We start from the raw sequence: 24,213 nt of genomic DNA, 5'->3' as shown, positions 1-24,213 counted from the left end.
AGAGTTGCTGGCCATTAAACTGGCCTTTGAGGAATGGCGTCATTGGTTGGAAGGGGCTATTCATCCTATTACGGTATATACTGACCACAAGAATTTGGCTTACCTGCAGTCTTCTAAGCGCCTGAATCCTAGACAGGCTAGATGGTCACTGTTTTTTACTAGGTTCAATTTTGTGGTCACCTTTCGGCTGGGGGTTAAAAACGTCAATGGAAGATGTGTTGTCACGTAGTTTTCCTGGCGGGAGTGATTCAGAGGATCCCACTCCGATTTTGGCTGAAATAGGATCTATGGTGGATTTGGTTCCAGGATGTCCCGCTCTGTACCCCGAGTTGGAGATGAAGGTGTTGGGGGCCCAGGAGGAGGCTCCTGACTATTGTCCTCCAGACAAGTTGTTTGTTCCTGCTGAACTGCGATACAAGGTGTTCAAGGATCATCATGATACGGTCCTTGCGGGACATCCTGGAACCAAATCCACCATAGATCTTATTTCCCAGAGATTCTGGTGGCCAGGGTTGCGCAAGGGTGTGGAGGGTTATGTGACAGCTTGTGAGACCTGTGCACGCGCGAAGGTGGTTCACACTCGGCTTTCAGGATCCCTCCTTCCTTTATCCATCCCGTCTCGTGCTTGGACACATTTGTCCATGGACTTTATTACTGATTTACCGAGTTCCTCTGGGAAAACTGTGATTTTGGTGGTAGTGGACCGCTTCAGTAAGTTGGCCCACTTTGTACCGTTACCTAGCTTTCCCAATGCCAAAACTCTCGCTCAGGTTTTTATCGATAACATTGTAAAACTACATGGCATTCCTTCTGATGTGGTGTCTGATAGGGGGACGCAATTTGTTTCCAGGTTTTGGAGGGCGTTCTGCTCTCGCCTGGGAATTCAATTCTTTTTCTTTGGCTTTTCATCCCCAGTCGAATGGTCAGACAGAGCGCACTAACCAAAACCTGGAGACCTATTTGAGGTGTTTTATTGCCGAAAACCAGGATGACTGGTCCTTGTTCTTGTCTCTAGCCAAATTTGCCTTAAATAATCGTAGACAGGAGTCCACTGATAAGTCGCCATTTTTGGGCGCATATGGTTTTCACCCACAGTTTGGTACTTTTTCTGGGACTGGATCTTCTGGGATGCCAGAAAAGGAGAGATTCTCTTCCGCCTTGTCATCTATCTGGCAGAAGATCCAAGTTAATTTGGAAAAGATGGGTGAAAGATATAAACGGATGGCTGACAGGAGACGTATGACAGGTCCGGACCTGTGTGTGAGTGATTCGTTGTTGTTGTCCACTAAAAACATTAAGCTGAAGGTACCATCTTGGAAATTGGGTCCAAGATTTATTGGCCCTTACAAAATCTCTGCGATTGTCAACCCGGTGGCGTTTCGTCTGGATCTTCCGCAGACCTGGAAAATCCATAATGTGTTTCACAGGTCTTTATTAAAGAAATATGTGGAACCATCTCCATTGCCACCTCCCCCTGTCCTGGTGGATGGCAATTTGGAGTTTAAGATCTCTAAGATTCTCGACTCACGTGTTCTTCGGGGTTCCCTCCAGTACCTGGTGCACTGGAAGGGATACGGTCCCGAGGAAAGAATGTGAGTTCCGGCTACTGATGTCAGTGCTAGCCGCCTGGTGAGGGCCTTTCACAGGGCACACCCGGATAAAGTTGGTCCGGGGTGTCCGGAGGTCACCCGTAAAAGGGGTGGTACTGTCACGCCTTGCCCTGTCAATTTCCGGAGGTCTGTCAGACTGGCTGCACATGTCTGACTTCTCTGTTTGTTTTGATTTGGGTTTGAGCTGAATCCCCCTTCCCTCAGGTGTACTGGGTTTCATTGTTAGTGAGGCTATTTATCCCTCCTTCCCCCAGTGGCCTGTGCGGGTTATAGTTCTTTGCTGGGAGCTCTTGATGTGTGGTGGATTGTCTGCTCAACTCTGCTTAAGATAAGTCCTCTCCGTTATTTCCCTTTGTGTGTTTTATCTAGGCCTCTAGGGAGACGCTTGCTTCCTCCTGGTTTGAAGAAGCAGGTTGCCTCTTCCATTTTCTCTGCTGCTTAGGGTTAGCCCAGGGTGTTTAGGTACGAGGGCATGTGCATATCCACCATAAGGGCATGCACATGGGCACAGCAGTTCAGGGAAAGCTTTTAGGGATCGCTAGGAGGTGACCCTTTTCTCCCTAGCTTTTGGGCCTAGTCATTTGTTCTGTTTGTTTTCCTGTGTTTGGTTATTTAACCGCTTACCTACCTATCGTGACATAATAACTCCAATCAAGAATCTGTCTCGCTTGCCAATCGATGGTAGGATTATGTTTGCTTAACCATGGTAAACCTAGCACCAAGGGAGCAGGCAGACCCTCCAGAACAAAACACGGAATGGATTCTTGATGAAAATCACCCACCTTTAAACGAATGTCCTGCACCATTTGTGACAAACATTTATGTGTGAGTGGAGCGGAATCAATTGCAAACACCGAAATATTTTTGTCTAATGCACTTTTTGTCAACCAATGTATACGGACAAACTGACCATCAACTAGGTTATCCCCTGCCCCACTGTCAATAAACACTTCAATTTCCACAGTGTTGGAATCTAGCGCCTCCTTGTCAGACAGGAGAAATCGGGTACTACCAGCAAATGACAAAAGTAAATTCTCAGATTCCTCAGCCACACCACCAAAGTGAGATGAGGATTAAACATCTTTTTTTCTTTTTCACCTTGACGCTGAACATAAGGACATACGTTAACAAAATGTCCCCTTTTTCCACAGAAAAAGCATAAGCCTAAAGTTCTCATCACCAGGGCCAGGGGTAGCTCCCCCAGCTGCATTGGCTCATCACCAGACATGAGCTCAAGTGTCTCTCTACCCAAAGTGTCTAAGGAGGCCACCAGCCCATATGATAGTACGTCCTGAGTGTGAGGAACCTAAGATCTCTCCCTCAGGCGTCTATCAATACAGCAAGAGAAATGGCCGCTTCCAATGACTCAGGATATTCATGAAACACCAAGACGTCCTTCAGGCTCTCGGATAACCCTTGACAGAATTGACTACGGAGAGCTGGGTCATTCCACTCCGTATCCGAAGCCCCTCTCCTAAATTCAGAGCAATAGGTCTCCGCAGAACGCTCTCCCTGCTGTGGGACACACAACTTAGTCTCGGCCAGGGAGATCCGATCTGGGTCATCATAGATAAGACTTAGAGCTCTGAAAAATTTATCTACTGACCGCAGGGACTGTGATCCGGTCGGCAACGAAAAAGCCCAAGACTGAGTGTCACCTTTAAGTAATGAAATGATTATACCCAATCTTTGACTCTTGTCCCCAGAAGAGTTAGGACGTAGTTTAAAATATAATTTGCATGACTCCCTGAACCGAATAAAGGTGTCACTTCCCCTGGAAAATCTATCCGGGAGAGCAACCTTAGGTTTAGGACAGGCCTGGTTCCTGCTGCTTGAACCAGCCGCCTGTGGTCAGCTACCTCCAAAGACAGCCCCTGCAGTTGTACGGCCAGTGCATAAATAGTATCCATCGCTGCACTGACACAAACAAAATGGTGTTTTTTTGGGCAGGTGATAATGTCAAAGTGTAAGGGGAGGGGAAAAACACCAGAATGACAGCAGAAGGAAAATGATCAGTTACTAGGCCTCAAGGCTAGGGAAAGGGAAACGGTAACCACCTATGAAAACCCTAAACCTAGCCCTGCCTCCTTTCAGTATGAATAGACCCTAAAGGTGGGAATATTCATACACCGTGAACCTAGGCCCTAGAAACCCTGAATAACCCTAGGAGTAGTGACAGGGTCTGAGACTACTTATTCCTTCCCATATGAACAAACCAGCGTCTCCCAGAGGCCTAGTAAACAACGAGCAAATGGGAACAACAAAATACAAAGAAAAGTACGCTTATCTTCAATAGAAAATGGATGAGCAGGAACTCAGATGAGGCACGCACACCAGCTCTTCCAACTCCAGGCAGAGAATATCAACCACATGGTATGAAGTGTGAGTCCAGACTAAATAGAGGAGCAGTAATTACCACAAGCTGCACTTGAGACAAGAGGTGTGGTCATTACCAACAACAACACTGCAACTGCAACAAGTGAAAACAGAGAGACTGTCAGATAGCCTCACATGAAGCCAGTATCTCAGATCTCTAACCTCTGTTATAGGAGGGACTGTGACACACCCACTACATAGTGCCTACACTGAGTGAGTAAATGGGCTGAGCATTAGTAGTCATTTCTAAAACATACATACAAATGTGTCCACCCTTAATTTTCCACAAACTTTGTCCGAGTTGTCACAGTACAAATGAAATATATTTCCCTAGAATTGTCCAAAAAATCCTTTCCTTCGGCAATTTACAGTATTATTATAGCCTATCATTCTGATCCTCCCCACCTGAATTTGTTTGGCTGTAGCGATGACATGCCCATATACTCCATGTGCCTACTGCAGCCAAACAGTCTCATGTCTTATACTGCTGAGGCCAGTGATTGGCTGGAGCAGTGTCCAGTGTTTATGGCATGTCACTACTACAGCCAAGAAGATAATTTTATGGCTGCATTCAGAATAATAATAAAAAAAAAGAGTAGCGGTACTGGAAGTGATGAGGGATAGGGGTAAGTAGATGTTCTTTTAATATTGTGTTACAATTGCTGGCTGGGGTGATTATTATTATTATTTTTTTTAATTGGGCAACCCCTTCACCAGGCTGCAAATCACAAAAAATCACAACCACTGGGCATCCATTTATAGACAAATGTAGTATATACTTCAACTGAGAATTAAATTTTTCCCCCATAGCTGGCCAACTTCACTTCACATCTGGGGATATGTAGAGCCAAGAGGATAGGTAGAGATTAAGACATTTGTATGTAGCTCTGTTCAGCACACCCAGAAACCTGAAAAAGGATCCAGAAGTATGCTGTGATAAGATATATAGTGTTCTTGCATCAAGCTTTATATCTCATCTAAGAAAACTGCTGATTGGTTGAGATTAATCATTTTTTTTTGCACCCACCGGTAAAACTGGTACTGCTTGTGTTTCATTAAACCCCGTGAAAATCTTTTTTTTCACTGCAGATATGAAGAGTGGCAAAATGCTTCTGTCATCTGTAGTAAAGTGTACTTACAGGTGTACTCTCCCATCCCGTCTATGATCGATTATGTGGACATGGCTACATGCTAGGTAGGACAGTTGCCAAGTCAATCATACAAAACCCAGAAAGTATTATGCACAGGTCCCATTAAAGAGGTTGACCGGTTTCATAATATTGATGACCTATCCTCATGATAGGTCATCAATAGATTGGTGGGGCTCCAACTCCTGGCACTCCTGCTGATCAGTTGTTTGAAGGGACAAACATCTTGGACAAACAACTGTATTTACACAGCACCATGACTACAAAGTAGATGGTGTTCAGGTAAACATTGAAGTGGACTCAGTGCTTGCATGAGTGCCATAGCCTGATCGGCAGGGGTGCGAGAGTCGGACCACCACCGGTCTGATATCGATGACCTATCCTGAGAATAGGTCATCAATATCATGAAATAGGACAAAAACCTCTTTAAGTGTAATAAGGCCTATGAATGATACTCTCCAAGCCTAGGAACCAGAACCGGTGGGAGTATCCCTTAGGGTACCTTTTAAATGGGTTGTCCCATTTAAACAATAAGGTCTCATGTGATGAATAATGTCCAAATAATGCACCTATTGGGATGCTATTTCAAAATGCCTTCTTGTCTAAAATGATGCTTTTTACTATATATCAGTTTTGTTTACTGCCCATTGCCACGAGTTATGGCCAACGCTGCAATCTAACAACAGTGGTCGTGTTTTTGCAGTGTTCTTCATTCCGGTGGCTGGGATTCCTGGAGCATGCATGCTCACCCAGCAGCCACCTGTCTGCATCCCAATTCACTGCATGCACAGTAGCCTTGGAGTTGCTGAACCACAGATTGCTATTAGCTGCTGAGCAAAACCCCGATTATTGGCAGCAAGGCAAGTGGCATGTATAATATATACACATTGTTTGGTGCACTGGTGAGACCTTTGGGGGAAGGCAATTGACATATTGTCACGGCTGTAAGTGAGCAACTAGAGCATACACAGAAAATAGAGCCACTGACCGGACCCAAACTAGGGAGGATAAAGGGTGACCCCTGTCAGACCCTCAAAGCTTTCCCTATGCTGCTAAGCACATACCCGGATCCTAATGGTGGAACGAGGCATGACCGCATACCTAAGACTGATGACCACTGTAACCCCTACAATAGTGGAAGGGGCACGGCCACCGGTGCCCTGCTCAGTATATGGAGGGAACCGTGGTTGCCTCGGATCCGGTCAGAAAACAAACAGATACACTACAATGTCTGCACACTTAGCTGAAGGTGCTGCGGCAGCAGAGAAGACGGATCCAAAGACAGGTGGCAATATCCGGAGTACTTGCTGCAGCAGAACAAAGGTCCAGTGAAAAGATAGCATACAAGTGAAGATACTCAAGCAAGAGCTACAACTCAAATGAGAAATATAATCCACACTCTACAAAAGGAGGAGGGGTGATTTAAAGGCAGAGAAATCAAACATAGGAGGAACAGCTGGAAGGAAGGAAACAGAAAGTAATGACCTCATCCCAGGGGCGGAGAAACAGAGCAGTGAGAACTCCTCCAAGCTCTGGTAGTGACATCATCACAGGGGTGGAGAAACAGAGCTGTGAGAACGTCTCAAAGCTCTGGTAGTGACAGTACCCCCCCCTCTACGGGTGGACTCCGGACACCCAGGACCCACCTTCTCAGGATGAGCCCTATGAAATGCCCTGATGAGGCGAGTGGCTTTAATGTCCGACACCGGAACCCACATCCTCTCCTCAGGACCATAACCCCTCCAATGAACGAGGTACTGAAGAGAACCGCGGACAATGCGAGAGTCCACAATTCTGGAAACCTCAAACTCCAGATTGCCATCAACCAAAATCGGAGGAGGAGGCAAAAAGGAGGGTACCGTGGGCTGGACATATGGTTTTAAGAGAGATCTGTGAAATACATTATGTATCTTCCAAACCCGTGGAAGATCAAGACGGAAGGCAACAGGATTGATGACTGACAAGATTTTATAAGGCCCAATAAACTTGGGACCCAATTTCCAGGAGGGAACCTTCAGTTTAATATTTCTTGTAGACAACCACACCAGATCACCCACATTCAGGTCCGGACCAGGCACACGTCTCTTATCAGCCACACGCTTATACTTCTCACTCATCTTTCTAAGATTACTCTGAATCTTTTGCCAAATGGTAGACAAAGACGAGGAAAATCTCTCCTCCTCAGGTAAACCAGAAGGAGCCCCTCCCGAGAATGTCCCAAACTGCGGATGGAACCCATATGCACCAAAGAATGGTGACTTATCAGAAGATTCCTGACGACGGTTGTTCAGAGCAAACTCAGCAAGAGGGAGAAATGAACACCAATCCTCCTGATTCTCTGCCACAAAACAGCGCAAATATGTCTCCAGATTCTGATTGAGGCGCTCAGTCTGACCATTCGACTGCGGGTGAAAAGCAGAAGAGAAGGACAGCCGAACCCCCAGGCGAGAACAGAAAGCCTTCCAGAATCTGGACACAAACTGCGTGCCTCTATCGGAAACAATATCAGAGGGAATGCCATGCAACTTAACAATATGGTCGACAAAAGCTTGCGCCAACGTTTTAGCATTGGGTAAACCAGGGAAAGGTACGAAATGAGCCATCTTGCTAAAACGGTCCACCACCACCAGGATCACCGACTTCCCTGAGGAACGAGGAAGATCCGTGATTAAGTCCATGGACAGGTGTGTCCAAGGACGGGAAGGTATGGGTAACGGGAGAAGGGAACCTGAAGGCTGTGAACGAGGGACCTTAGCGCGAGCGCACGTCTCACAAGCAGCCACAAAACCCTCCACCGACTTACGAAGAGCCGGCCACCAAAATCTCTGAGCAATGAGATCTACCGTGGCTCTACTCCCGGGGTGACCAGCAAGAACAGTATCATGATGCTCCTTGAAGAGTTTGTGACGTAGCTCAGGAGGCACAAACAACTTCCCAGAAGGACAACGGGCAGGTGCCTCAGTCTGGGCAGCCTGGACCTCGGCCTCCAAATCAGAATATAGAGCAGAAACAACTACCCCCTCCGCCAAAATGGGACCCGGGTCCTCAGAGTTTCTTCCTCCCGGAAAACAGCGAGAGAGAGAATCAGCCTTCACATTTTTGATCCCAGGGCGGAATGTAACGACAAAATTGAATCTGGAGAAGAACAGAGACCATCTGGCCTGTCTCGGATTCATACGCCTGGCCGACTCCAAGTATCCCAGATTCTTATGGTCGGTAAAAACGGTGATAGGGTGCCTGGCCCCCTCCAACCAATGGCGCCATTCCTCGAAAGCCAACTTGATGGCCAACAACTCCCTATCTCCCACATCATAGTTTTTCTCTGCCGGGGAGAGTTTTTTTAGAGAAAAAGGCACAGGGTCGCCATTTGGCAGGAGAAGGGCCCTGGGACAAAACCGCACCCACACCCACCTCGGAAGCATCCACCTCAACAATAAAAGGTAAGGAAACATCGGGATGCACCAAGACGGGAGCAGACGCAAAACTCTCTTTAATCTTAGAAAAAGCTGCAAGCGCCTCCTCCGACCAAGAGGAAAAATCCGCCCCCTTTTTTGTCATGTCAGTGAGGGGTTTGACAACAGAGGAATAATTCAAAATGAACTTTCTGTAATAGTTCGCAAAACCCAGAAAGCGCATCAATGCCTTCTGATTCTCGGGAAGCTCCCACTCAAGTACAGCACGGACCTTCTCCGGATCCATGCGAAAACCAGAAGCAGAGAGGATAAAACCCAGAAATTGAATCTCTGATACCATAAAAACACATTTCTCCAGCTTGGCGTACAATTTATTTTCCCGCAGAATCTGCAGAACCTGAAAAAGATGATCCTGATTGGTCTGAACATCAGGGGAAAAAATCAAAATATCATCAAGATACACCAATACAAATTTCCCCATTAAATGGTAGAAAATACTGTTAACAAAATGCTGAAAGACGGCCGGAGCATTCATCAGGCCGAAAGGCATAACGAGATTCTCGAAATGCCCGTTAGGGGTATTAAAGGCCGTTTTCCATTCATCCCCCTCTCTGACCCTGACCAGGTTGTACGCGCCTCTCAAATCCAATTTGGAAAAAACCTTGGCCCCAACAATTTGGTTGAAGAGGTCCGGGATCAGAAGAAGGGGATAGGGATCGCGAATCGTGATACGGTTCAGCTCCCTAAAATCTAGGCAAGGTCTCAGAGAGCCATCTTTTTTTTTAACAAAAAAAAACCCAGCGGCAACAGGTGATTTTGAGGGACGAATGTGCCCCTTATCGAGACTCTCGGAGATATAGGTTCGCATTGCGATTCTTTCCGGTTGTGAGAGATTGTAGAGGCGTGCTTTTGGCAGCTTGGCGCCGGGAATGAGGTTAATGGGACAGTCAAACTCCCGGTGAGGAGGTAGCTCCTGAACACCGCTCTCGGAAAACACGTCCGAGAAATCAGAGAGAAATGATGGCACAGTTTTAGTAGACACCTCTGCAAAAGTCGCTGTGAGACAATTCTCTCTACAAAAGTCACTCCACTCATTTATTTGCCTTCCTTGCCAATCAATAGTGGGGTTATGTCTAGTGAGCCAGGGTAACCCCAAAACTAGAGGAGAAGGCAATCCGTTAAGGACAAAACAAGATATATCCTCCACATGAGTGTCACCCACAGCCAACCGGATATTGTGAACAATGCCCTTCAGAGATCTCTGTGAGAGTGGAGCAGAGTCAATAGCAAAAACAGGTATATCCTTTTCTAATGTACAAACCTGAAAACCATGCATGGCTACAAATTGAGTGTCAATAAGATTGACGGCCGCTCCACTATCGACAAAAATCTCACAAGAAATGACTTTGCTCTCTAGCGCCACCCTGGCAGACAGGGGAAAACGGGAACTGCAGGTCAGAGGAAAAGCATCAATTCCTACATCAACTTTGCCCAAAGTAGCAGATGAAGAAGAGTTTGATGATTTACCTTTTGAGGTTTTTCTCTTATTATCGCTCTTAGTACAGTTCCAGAATCTCCTAGACGGACAAACATTTGCCAAATGACCTATGCCCCCACAACAAAAACACACCATACTCTGAGGACTAAATCCTCTTTTATCAGGGGCAAGTCGACCTAGCTGCATGGGCTCCTCCTCAGAGGGGACCGAGACAGGATGAGGCCCTTGCACACTGAATGAGTCCGCACCACTGCCCCTAGACTGACAATGGCTGGACAGAGAGGTCTCGTTTCTTTCTCTTAGACGCCTGTCAAGGCGTACCGCCAATGACATGGCAGACTCTAAGGACGTTGGTCTCTCATGGAAAGCAAACGCATCTTTCAATCTCTCTGAGAGACCATGACAGAACTGACTCCGGAGTGCAGCATCATTCCAACCTGAATCAGCTGCCCATCTCCGAAATTCAGAACAATAAAACTCCGCAGACAGTTTGTTCTGGCATAAAAAACGTAAGTTAGATTCGGCCAGCGCAACACGATCCGGGTCATCATATATCTGCCCCAGGGCCACAAAAAATCTTTCCACGGATCGAAGGGAGGGATCCCCTGATGGCAGTGAAAATGCCCAAGTCTGAGCATTACCCCTGAGCAGGGAGATGGCAATCCTCACCCTCTGCTCTTCATTACCAGAGGAATGGGGACACAAGCAAAAATGGAGTTTGCATGCCTCTCTGAAGCGAACAAAATTCTCACTGCCCCCGGAGAACGTTTCCGGAAGTGAGACCTTTGGCTCGCAACAGACTCCATGGGCCGGAGCAGAGCCCAATGCTTGAAGCTGAGTCATAGATTGACGGAGATCCGCTACCTCCAAAGAAAGACCCTGCATGCGGTCAACCAGGCCAGAAAGCGGATCTATGTCAAAAGAGATGGTTTCGGTGGATTATAATGTCACGGCTGTAAGTGAGCAACTAGAGCATACACAGAAAATAGAGCCACTGACCGGACCCAAACTAGGGAGGATAAAGGGTGACCCCTGTCAGACCCTCAAAGCTTTCCCTATGCTGCTAAGCACATACCCGGATCCTAATGGTGGAACGAGGCATGCCCGCATACCTAAGACTGATGACCACTGTAACCCCTACAATAGTGGAAGGGGCACGGCCACCGGTGCCCTGCTCAGTATATGGAGGGAACCGTGGTCGCCTCGGATCCGGTCAGAAAACAAACAGATACACTACAATGTCTGCACACTTAGCTGAAGGTGCTGCGGCAGCAGAGAAGACGGATCCAAAGACAGGTGGCAATATCCGGAGTACTTGCTGCAGCAGAACAAAGGTCCAGTGAAAAGATAGCATACAAGTGAAGATACTCAAGCAAGAGCTACAACTCAAATGAGAAATATAATCCACACTCTACAAAAGGAGGAGGGGTGATTTAAAGGCAGAGAAATCAAACATAGGAGGAACAGCTGGAAGGAAGGAAACAGAAAGTAATGACCTCATCCCAGGGGCGGAGAAACAGAGCAGTGAGAACTCCTCCAAGCTCTGGTAGTGACATCATCACAGGGGTGGAGAAACAGAGCTGTGAGAACGTCTCAAAGCTCTGGTAGTGACACATATGCTACAATATCACGCTGTCACGGTGGGGAGTGGGGGAAACCCCCCACCGTACAATGGGAACTGTTACTAGGCCAGACAACAATGAAGGGAGCAGGCCACAACCTACAGCCGCCCTAATCCTGACCCTGATCTCCTGACTGCATGAGCAAACCCTGAAGGTGGGAGGGCTCATGCACTGGAACCTGGATCCTGTTGACCCTGACGGTCCTTGGCATAGGGGTCAGGAAACGGAGACCCACGATTCCTCAGGAACTCATACGAACCGGAGTCTCCAGCTGCCTAGTAACAGGTGTAAGGGAAATGACCATATGCAGCATCTGGATCGGCAGGTACGAACACCGGAAAACTCACTTACCTGCCACTGCCACCACTACTGTAACCCGAGCATAAGTACAGGTGCCCACACACCAAACAGGACACCGTACAAACAACACACACAGGTATCCAGCACTCCTGATAGTGCCTGGACCCCATGCCGCAAGGAGCACGGCAGCCCTAGGCAGCACTGCATACAGACTAACGGTTAATCCCTCCGGGAAACCAGCCCCCTCACGGAGGTATCAACATACCGGGTGACGTATAGCATACATACAGGGACCAACACCAACAAAAGCCCAGACATGTAACAACCAACAAAACGCTAAACACACCCAGAACAAAAACCCACACCACACATACAACAAGTGAGGGTAAAGGTACAAGGAGGGTAGAAAAGGGAGGACAATTTATGTTCCATAAGGTGGCCCTCAAGGACTGGGCTGGAACACCCAGGCAAGGAGTAAAGCTCCAACACCAAGCAAGGCTGTAGTACAACTGCCCCAAGCCAGCAATCCACAGGTTTATATCAAGCTTGCGGCCACACCCAGGAAACACCTTAATCCCCACTAGCCAGAAGATTAACCCCTTGCTCACCAAACAAAAGGGAGGCACACCTTAAAGGGGAAGTGCACGTGCCCCTGGCAACTAGTCTGCACGGCAACCGCGTCACGGTCAAACACCAATATGACCGTGACACTCCCACCCCTCAAAGCCCCCCCAACAGAAAAGGGTAAGCTAGTGAGGAACCCACAAACAGGGATGGGGGAAGGGAAAAAATATGAAAAGGTTGCAGAATCAGTGTCAGCGCAAGCGAGTCTCCCCAGAACTGCTGCCAGCCCCTGGAGCAACACACAGGAACCAGGGCACCAGCCACCAAACAGCCAGGAGAGACCGCACTGATCACTGCATCCACACTCAGACACAGTTCAGACCAAGTCGCTGCCAGCATGCAAGAAATGCAGCCAGCCACCACAACACAAGCGACAGAACCACTGATACATGGACGAGGGAAGACGCAAACACAAGTGAAGGTTCACATCTACTGTCTGTAACCACTGTCACAGAGAACCGCACTGTTAACAGCATCTCACCTTACACCCTCCCTGCGGAGGATAAGCATGCGTGCCAGAAAATGGCAGGCGACACATGCTGGGCCCTCTTCCAAAGGCAAAACAGAGATGCCTTTATGGAACATACTGTCACGGTGGGGAGTGGGGGAACCCCCCACCGTACAATGGGAACTATTACTAGGCCAGACAACGATGAAGGGAGCAAGCCACAACCTACAGCCGCCCTAATCCTTACCCTGATCTCCTGACCGCATGAGCAAACCCTGAAGGTGGGAGGGCTCATGCACTGGAACCTGGATCCTGCTGACCCTGACGGTCCCTGGCATAAGGGTCAGGAATAGGAGACAACCGGTTCCTCAGGAACTCATACGAACCGGAGTCTCCAGCTGTCTAGTAACAGGGGGAAGGGAAATGACCATATGCAGCATCTGGGTCGGCAGGTAAGTACACCGGAAAACTCACTTACCTGCCGCTGCCACCATGACTGGAACCCGAGCATAAGTACAGGTGCCCACACACCAAACAGGACACCGTACAGACAACACACACACACAGGTACCCAGCACTCCTGATACTTCCTGGACCCCATGCCGCAAGGAGCACGGCAGTCCCAGGTAGCACTGCATAGAGACTAATGGTTAACCCCTCCGGGAAACCAGCCCCCTCACGGAGGTATCAACATACCGGGTGACATGTAACAACCAACAAAACTCTAAACACACCCAGAACATAAACCCACACCACACATACAACAAGTGAGGGTAAAGGAAGGTACAAGGAGGGTACAAAAGGGAGGACAATTTATGTTCCATAAGGTGGCCCCTCAAGGACTGGGCTGTAACATCCAGGCAAGGAGCAAAGCTCCAACACCAAGCAAGGCTGTAGTACAACTGCCCCCAGCCAGCAAGCCACAGGTTTATATCAAACTTGCGGCCACACCCAGGAAACACCTTAAGTCCCACTAGCCAGAAGATTAACCCCTTGCTCACCAAACAGCAGGGAGGCACACCTTAAAGGGGACGTGCACGTGCAAACCACAAATTACACGTTGCCTCTGGCAACTAGTCTGCACGGCAACCGCGTCACGGTCAAACACCAATATGACCGTGACACACGTTTGGCATTGGCAGCGGGCTCGTACAGGTTTGCACAGGGAGCTGGAGTGCAAGTCAAAAAGGAAGAGGATACAACCCCTTTAAGGAGAAACATTACTAAGGCCAAAAATAACACAAAAATGTGCCACATATGGGTTAAAACAATGACTGCAATCATGGATAGCTTAGATGAACCATGCCATCTCATCAGCTATTTTTCCATGTGATTATTGTATTCTAGTTTTGGCAATTCTCTCATTGCATCTGTGTTATTTCTGTGTTACAGAAATAGGATAACAGGAAATAGCAGCGTACCAGCACCAAGTCATAGAGACAAGAGCTTGAAATCTCTGGAGTGACTCAAACCACTTCGTGTTTTCACTTGACACAGATTTGTCATTTACCAGCCTAATTTAATGAAATTTAACGCAGCTCCTTTCAACGTGTGACAAATCTGTCTTTGTAGAAGCAGTGATAAATACAGCGCCCCCAGAGACCAGTCATATGTACAGCATTCAGATCCGCAGAACTACCTACAGAATAAGCCACTAGCTCTTCTCTGACCCTTGTGCAGATGATTGTTTTCTATTGCAGCCAGATATAATCTGAGTAATAACGGAGATTGGATCTGTTCTCAGTAACCATATGAGGATATAAAATATATTGTTCTCTGGAAGCTGCCATGAGGAGAGCTTGAGTGTAATGTTTCTCAATGGAATTGTTATAGAAGCTGCCTTTCATTTAGAGTCTTAATAATCCTCTATAAGTGACTAGTGGTTTCATTATTTGCTATTACAAGCTGCATATGTAGCATATAGGCGGAATAAAGCTCCGTATTTTATCCTCCAGTGTCTTATATACTGCAAATATTACTTGTAGTAGAGCATGACCAGGTGGCTTTACATTGCTTTGCTCATCTGTCATCGTATGTATACTTATGAATGTTATTAGTCCTTTTATATGCTTTCTATGGATAAGTTGTGCAGTTTAGGTTCAATCCTCCTTTCCGGATCCCTAAAGCTATTTTCTCCTTTCCTCTTAGTATAATGCACATTCCAAGACGCTGCAGATGCTCAGTGCTGCAGTAGCTGAACGTGGATGAGGAAGGTGATTATTCCACATCCAGCTCCTGCTCACATTGGTTTCTTACAGACCTTGCCCACCCCTGACTGATTGGGCTCCATTATCCCTCAGTGCACTTCTCATTGGCGTCTGCATTGTAGGAGTCTATCTACTCCCTGTTTACATTTTCTATTGGTTGGAGATGCCGTCTGGTTTATTCCCAGCAGAAGCCTGTGATAGGGTATGAGAACTGAGACATCAGTTTGCCATTGGCTTTGTGTGTATTAGAAATTCTAGCATTCTGTGAAGCAGACAGCGAGGGTTGCCTGTGTGCAGGCAATGCAAGAAGACAGCTAAGAATGCTGTGTGACATCTGGCTCCTTCACGTGTCTTCCCCACACTTGTAACTTCCTTACCGCATTGAAATGATTGTATAATGCAGTGACTGCTCTCTCCTTGAGATAAGGTTGTCATAGGATATTTCCTCTAGAGATGGGCACTGTGAAGAAGCAAGTTACAACACTGGAATCTAAAGACAAGCTCGCTTACGTTACTTGATGTTATCCGGTAGAATAAAGGTGCATTCAACCTTCTTTATTCATGAGAAAAGCCTTCCTGGAATCATGGATGACAGAGCCAACAAGTTGATCTTGGCCCCGGTTCTTGCTGTACTCTTTGTAATGATTGTCTACCAGTACATATGCCCCACTGGGACCAATTCATGGCATTTTCGGGCAGGAGACTCTTTAAAAGGGGCAGCTCATTCCTCAGAGCTTTCTTCTATGGCAGAGGCTCAATGGCAGGATGAGGATGATGAGAGTGAAGTTCCTGAGGACAGCATTCCTCAGAAATTCCAGCCGACCTTCAAATTTATGGCCAAAGACCTCTTTAGGTTTGTGGATTTTAATATCAAAGGGGATGATGTGATTGTGTTCCTGCATATACAGAAAACAGGAGGCACTACTTTTGGGAGGCATTTGGTGAGGAATATCCATCTGGAGCAGCCCTGTGATTGCAAGCCAGGCCAGAAGAAGTGCACCTGCCACCGTCCTGGGAGGAAGGAGACCTGGTTGTTCTCTCGCTTCTCTACAGGCTGGAGTTGCGGATTGCACGCAGACTGGACTGAGCTCACAAACTGTGTACCTGCTATCATGGAGAAAAAGGACAGCCAGAAGAATCACAGGTCAGTGCACTGCCTATTACCCAAGTCTCAGGGTGGCAAACAGTGTTCTCCTCTGTTCAATTGCAATAGGCACATAAGTCATATCCTTCTAATATGCATTATAATGCACACTGGTTTATATGCTCTTCCATTGTCTTCTGGCTGTACACTGTGTGGGTTACATGTCAACTATTATCTACCATGACTGCTGAGGCACTATCCTTGATGCATAAGGTGCTTCCCTCAGGTGCTGGAGCTGGACAGCACTCTGTGATGTGGGTATAGATTTCAGCACCATGGACAGTAGCACTGCTTGCCTGCCAGCGACACTTAATGAACTGCACTGCATTCAGGAGGGGAGACTGCAAAGGAATGCAGAACACAGTTCACACATGTACCGTATATCTAAATAATATTGTATATACAGCTGACATGTAATCCTATATATATGTATATATTCAGGTGAAACTGGAAAAATTTAAATATTGTGCATAAGTCCATTTATTTCAGTAATGCTAATTAAAAGAAATTGGAATTAAAATTAGAATATTGTGAAAAGGTTCAATATTCTGGGCTCAAAGTGTCACACTCTAGTCGGCTAATTAATCCATATCTCCTGAGCAAAGGGTAACTCAAAATTGTGACTTTGGGGTTTCATACGCTATAAGCCATAATCATCCAAATTATAACAAATAAAGGCTTGAAATATCTCACTTTGCATGTAATGAGTCTATCTCATATGTTAGTTTCACCTTTTAAGTTGCATTACTGAAATAAATGAACTTTGCACGATATTCTAATTTTTCAAGTTTCACCTGTGTATATATATATATATATATATATATATATACACACACACGCGTGTACAGGCACAACTATTATCTTGGACCACAGTGAGTTTTATTTCTCTCTATATCGCATATTGTCCTTTTCGAATGTGACAAGTACTATAGAAATATATATGTGTGCAATGGACAGTTTATGCAAATCCATTCTAATCAGTGGGTTGCAACCGGTATAAAATGCAGTTTATTGGAGTATCATGGATATTCAGTGAATGAATATTGGTGAAACGGTATACTCACTGTCGGGACCATATTTTAGAGATAAATATCCTTGGTAGAGTCTGTCCTTGGTGGCTACTAGTTGACTCTCTGTTCCTCTATGGGGGATCGCGTTGCACGTGGGATGCTGTATCTGAGTTTATTTCTCAGCGTAATGATGAAGATTATCAGGGGCTGTACAGCAGTGTTGAGCTAGAAGAAGCGATAACAGCACTAAGCATGATCATTGGGACTTCTGTGGGCTATAAAGTAGCTTTCAGTCCATAGAATCTCCTGTCTCTCCCCGTCCCAAGCTGTGGGTGCGCTCAGTGCGATAATGATGATGACTGGGGGGCGTTTTGGCTGCGGTCTTTCAGCTCCCCTGTCTCTCCCCGGCTTTGGCTGTGTGCAGTCAGCGCGATCCTGATGATGACTGGGGCAGTGAAGCAGCTTTCAGTTGCAGGTCTCTCCTTCCTCCATTGTAATAACTATTGTTCATGCAGTCTTTGGATGCGGTGTCTTTCAGATGACTGTTCTGTCTTTCTCGCCCCATTTATACTCGGCTGCAGATGTCTTTTCAGGGGGTTTATCTGTTCTTCAGAGAAAATGAATTAAAAACATGTTTTGTTTCAAGGTTTTGGCCATGAGTCGTATTGTAACTCTGAACTGGATTTCCATTATCCCGTGAGATTGTTGCTTTTGCTTTTTTACACTCCATTATTCCTTTTATTATACTATTTTATACACAAGTATGCTTCTGTTTGAGTTTCATATACATGGCCTTACACATTGTCATAATTTAATACATAGCTTTTTATTCATTATATTTCAGATATTTTCTTCAAATAAATGCAGTGTCTGCCTCAGAGGCATAACTTGAAGCTTTTAGACCCTAGTGCAAAATCATTAAGGGGACCCCTGCCTACATATGCCTTTTATTATACAGGTATCTTCCTTTAGGGCCACCTCAGACTCCAACTGCTACCTCTGCAACTCCTATAGCTATGACCCTGGTAAACCTTACACATGCTACATCCCTTGCAAGCCAGTCTGATTTAACCTGATTGAATGTGGCTTTGCAGGTATCTGGACATGTCTGTTTTAGTACATATATGTATTCCCCATGAAATAACAATTCTGGAGATTCTTTTCTTAAAGCTGTATGTTGTACTATCCCTCTGTTATTCCTCCTAAAGATGTATGTATTATCTCCTAGCCAAAGAAATCTGACCTTACACAGTATGATAGGGTGTAGGGAGACCTCCTCAAACTGGTAACACCCAGTTGTCAATTTATTCATAAATGTCATATTCATAACTATGTCTTGTGAAAACATTTTCTGGTAGCCTTTATTATATGGTAGAAAAGATTGTGACCTGAAATAAGTTATCATTTTTCTTAGTTTAATTTCATACTAATCTTTTTGTGGTGTCTTACATTTTTTGGCAGCACCAAGCAGATAGAAAGCTATTCACGTTGAGTACATTATGTTGGTGCAGATTTGACTTCATTCTGTTAACAACAAACATATTATTAATTACTCATTCAATGTATCAGTAAACATGCAAAGTATTTCCATCATTCTGGTCCATACACAGATGATGCCATCTGCATAACTACATCATACTAGAGGTGCCAGAGAATATAATGTATTGAACCTGTTGGGGGGAAACGATTCCATAGAAGAAGCTAGAAATGAGTGTTGGGTCATGGGGTCCAGGCTGGGCAGTATGTATCTAATTAACTTCCCACTTCAGCATTTTAGTAAGGCACTAACTTGCGTTGCAGGGCAGGGACATTGCTAGGGTCTTAAAAGATATATATGCATATGTGTAAAATTCTCAATCCAACCCCCCAGCCCCAGTGCTAAAGACATATTTGGATGGATGTTATATTCATCATACAGGAGTGATGTTTCCTCTGACATTCTTTTTCCTCATCTTCTCCATTTGGCCATATCTTGTCTCTGTAGAGTTTGCCACACAGACTGTGGCGTGCCTAGGTTGTTTGGCATCCAGGGTGGGTCCTTTTTCTGGCACCCCCTGCCCAATACTTAAAAAAAAATTGGACCCCATCACAGTACTATTGCCCTCATTTTACAACCTTGTACAGATGTGTACCCCCTAACAGTAGTTATGCCCACATTGTGCCTCCTTAAAGTACTTATCCATTGTAATGCCTCTTTGTGCCCCCTCCATAGTAGAAGTGTCCATTGTGCCCCCTTCACATTAGCAATACCCATTGTGCCCCCTCCAGAGTAGAAAAGACCATCGTGCCCCCTTCACCTTAGCAATGCCCATTGTTCCCCCTCTATAGTAGAAATGCCCATTGTGCCCCCTCTGTGTTAAAAAACAAACAAACAAAAATAAATAAATACAGTAACTACTCACCTTGTCCCGTTCCTGAAGCTCACAGTCCTCTCTCCCCTGCAGACACAGATCACTCTGCAGGACTGTGTGGGCGGATCTTATGCAGATTACTGGGTTGCAGGCTCCGCCCACACACAGGCCGGCAGCGCGATCTGCATCTGCAGGCTGAATGGTGGGACAGGGAGAAGTCTTCCTGTTTCACCATTCAGAGCGCCACGGGCCTGAGTAAGGGGAGGAGCGCTGGGAGCTGAGCGGTGAGTAGCAGGACATCAGCTCCCAGCGCTATACAAAATTTTTAATTACATGCAATTACAAAATTATTCAGATCCAGGTGCTGGTTTGAAAACAGTAGAATATTTTTCATGGGGCAACACCTTTAAGTAAATCAAGCTGAGGAGCCATATAAGACATTATTATTGTTATACTGAAATCATTACTTTCAAAGAAATTCTGATTTGACTATCTGTGGTATACTATTCATGACATGCTTTGTCAACCACACATTGGCAAGAAATGGACACTGCTAGCTGGAATCTATTATGAAATACCCTATTCATGGGTCCAGGAACATGTTCAATAACATATAATGAGGAAAAATATGGGCTCTAAACTAGAATTTATTAATAGTTTATATCTTAGGGTGCATTCACATAACCGTATGTATTTTGCGTTCTGTAAAACACATGTCCGTAAAATAATAAGGATGATGTCCGTGTTGCAACTTTTTTTTGCAGACCCTTTGTAACTAGTGTTGAGCAAAGCGATCTTCGGGTGCTTCATCCGAAGACGCTTCGTTCAAAACTTCGGAATAGTACGGAGATGGATCTCCGTACAGTACAGTATTAGAATGTATGGGCTCCGACGAGCCAAACTTAGTTATTCACAAAGTCGGGCGTGACTTTGTTGAATAACTTCGGCACTTGATTTTTAAAGTGGAAAACCACTTTAAAACTTGAAACCGAACTCGGCTTTGGTTCCGACTAGTACCTCAGTAGGTACTGTATATCAGTAGGAGATCATGTTGCTACATACAAGTCTCTGTTAAGCCTTGAACATGTCTTTCCATCTGAAAATCTTCCGATGTGATTGTCCACAGCAGAATAGTAGAATTTTTTATCTTTGCGCCATAACTCAATATAATGCTCGCTCTTTTATGTCACTCACTACAAAAAATAACTTACAGTCATTCCAGTCTATTATCATCTGCATCAAAACTGAAAATTGCATTCACTTGCCAAAAAATCAGTGGCAGTAGTTTAGAATCACTGATATGTAATTCAGCTTTTGAGTCCATTAGTGTTTCCTAAAACTTCCTCGAGAGTTCACAATGACATGAAGGTGAAGAAGAACTGTGAAATGAAATGGAGATAGCCGAGCACTTGTACTCTGCTATCTCTGGCAGTCTTATAGAGTTGAATGGAGCAGCAGGGCTCCATTTTAATGGAGGACCTCAGGATCCCCATTTTCATGATTGTCCATGGCCCCAGCTGTCAGACCCCAACTGATCAGGCACCTATCCCCTATCTTGTGGACGGGGGACGTGTTTGGGGCAGATGTCATGTTTCTGGGGCATACTATCATTGTCCTAATGCTGTGTTCTGGGGGATACTTTGATGTGATGTGTGGAGGTGCGTAGTTTAGGAATATGCTGCAGAGACATCAGTATTAATTGATCTTAATGATGCATTTTCATTGACGTCCCCCCACCCCCTAGTGATATCAGCCGACTGCTAGTGCTTGTCCCCTATGTTTTGCTCGTTCCAAAGACTTGCAAATAAAATAGGGGGTTAGCTAAATCTGACAACTACTTTTACCTAAAAAGCAATGTATATTGATGAGGAGTATATCTTGTTTAATATGAGTATATGTTGTTGCACATATTATCTAGCTTAAAGGCTATGGGCACTTTTAAGCATTCTAAGCTAAAAATCATTTTTTTAAATTGGTCTTAATTGAAAATTTTCTGCCAGTTTTGAGATACAAGCGTTAAAAATCAGTCTGTGTGCAGAGTATCACTTCTCAGTCCCATCAGCTGACAGCTCATGTAAAGCCTTATCTCTGTTCTCCTGACCTCATAAGCACTTTTTTAAGCCATAGTCTTATAGGCTTGAAGAAAGGAGACAGAATTTCTACTTTAAAGAAGATCTCTCAGCAGGATTGACCCTATTGATCCAGGCATACTGTCTGGTAAAGTTGATTAGGTAGATAAAATGATACCTTTCTTGTGAAATGCGACATTCCTGAGAAAAAAGATGGAAGTGATGGCTTCAGTGCACTGATGGGCGTGGCAGTGCTGTAAATCTGAGGTGCACAGAGGGGCTAGACCCACTGCACTGAAACCTCCACCTGCATATAGCATAAATGTCTTTTTCTAAGGAACACATCAACCAATTTTCGCAACCATTTTGATAAGCAGGATCAACCCATAGTAGGCTAGTTTAATAGGGTTGCGCCTGCTGATAGATGCTCTTTAAGTACTGAGTCTGACTAGTTAATAGTATATAGATTATTAAGTGCACCCTCCTATTAGTGTGATTGGCCTTTTAATGCCTGCTAATATAAAGGTTTCATAAAAATAATGTTTAACGTAATAATGATAGCATAAATGTTGCCTTTGGTGGCTGCGCTGCTGTAAGGTGCACAATGAATTTGTCAGGAATAGTAACACCCGGGCGATCGTCATGGTTTTCAATTATCAATGACTCAAAACAGGGCACTGATGATCTGACATTAGGGAGTGCAATGGAAGGAGCTCATTTACATAGCAACCCATTGCCAGGCAATTTACAATGCTCTGGAATCGGTCTTGGCCAGCGTCCATATTGTATAATTAACTATTATGAAGGCCTACAAGGATATAACTTGTTGTTAGGTAGATGTTACCTAATAAAATTAACGTTCAGATTCTAAATAGCAAATTTTATCATAAGATGCCAAAAGTAAATATGTGCACTGTAAAGTTAAGCTGGAACTTGTGGTGCCTGTCAACCAGTCAGCTCATTCAGATTGCTGTAAAATATGGCATCAATTAGTCAGTATCGAGCTATTTACAGAGTTAGTAACTTCATGAGGTACATTAACGGGGTTTTCAGGACAACACTATCGATTAACCAATTTAGATTCACTGGTGGGCATCTGACTCACTTGATTGGGGCTGAGATTCGGTGCCAGTCATAGCTGCTGTGACTGGAGAAGCATTGAAGTGGTCAGAGCCATGGCTCCTTGGTTCTGATGGCTGGCTGTGGTCATGAAGACCATAATCCTACCGTAAGGATCAGTAATCAGCATTTTAGTCCCATAAAACCATTTAAATATGTTGTCAAATATACTGTACTATTCATTCATTACTAACCCCTTAGTGACCAGACTGTTTTGGGTCTACGTGACCAAGTACATTTTCTGCCCCAATGGTAGCCTTCAGATAATAACACAGCAGCATCATTTTAGCAGTGAAAGAAAAGCAACGATTATCTTTTATTCTTGACAAAACAATAAGGCAGTAAACGGCAGTGACCGGCTTACTCCAGCCGGCCTCAAAGAAACAATAAAGTCCCGTATCTATAGCATAATACAGGTATGGTTTTGCACAGTACCGTAACCCCACGGGGTCTATGTGGACTTTGCTTTGTCCTCAGTCCTACAGGCACTGCAACTCCAGCTCAGACTCTTATCCAACACAGCACTCCACAGAGCACCACTGTCAGAGAGGTAGTCACTAGTGTTGATCACGAATATTCGAATTGCAAATTTTAATCGTGAATATCGACACTTCGAGAATTCGCGAATATTTAGAATATCGCAAAATATATTCGTAATCGCGAATATTAGATTTTTCTCTAAAATACCAGATCATGCGAATTTGTATGCGAATATTTTAGGCAAATTTTATGCGAATTTTTGCAATCAAGAAAATAATGCCTGGAGATCATGAATTCGCGAATTCTCGAATATATGACGAATATTCGCCCAAATATTCGCGAAATATCGCGAATTCGAATATTGCCCCTGCCCCTCATAACAAAGTGTCAACCACCTACTGGCGCTGACACCTGAAATACTGGCTCTTATTTCGCAGAGGCCAGGAACCTCGGTGACACGTATCTACCATCTACGATGGTCCCTTGTGCCTTCCTACAGTGTTTAATATCTGTTTTAGGTTCCTGTACACCTTCAATAGCTGACAAACATTCAGCTGACAGTCATTCCTCCCATACACATTCATTCTTGGTTCGGCTGAGCATTCATGTGTTTTCATTGGCAAGAGAGGAGAAAGCTACTGCCAGACACCTGTAGTGAAACTTCATCATTTTGTAGAAAGAAATGATCAGGCATGAAATTAAACATGCCCAATCCTTCTTTCCCCTTATATCATATCGTCAGTGGTGGGTTAAAAGGACCCTGCCAATAGCTATAACTTTTTTTTTTATATAGC

At 45.1% G+C, this 24,213-nt stretch overlaps 1 protein-coding gene across 1 annotated transcript in view; it reads left to right on the top strand.

The window, feature by feature from the left end:
* Positions 1 to 15,827: 15,827 nt before the first annotated feature.
* The window catches only part of HS6ST3 (heparan sulfate 6-O-sulfotransferase 3), a 1,004,185-nt gene continuing 995,799 nt past the window's right edge, over positions 15,828 to 24,213 (top strand). The window contains exon 1 of the mRNA XM_040425305.1: positions 15,828 to 16,390. Within this exon, the coding sequence (XP_040281239.1) occupies positions 15,831 to 16,390 (560 nt within the window). The 5' untranslated portion in view covers positions 15,828 to 15,830. The remainder of the gene's footprint in view (positions 16,391 to 24,213) is intronic.

The sequence above is a fragment of the Bufo bufo genome, chromosome 3 (assembly GCF_905171765.1).
Source record: "Bufo bufo chromosome 3, aBufBuf1.1, whole genome shotgun sequence".
NCBI classification, from domain to species: domain Eukaryota; kingdom Metazoa; phylum Chordata; class Amphibia; order Anura; family Bufonidae; genus Bufo; species Bufo bufo.
The sequence above is the reverse complement of the archived record's forward strand: the minus strand, read 5'-3'. Positions and strand labels throughout refer to the sequence as shown.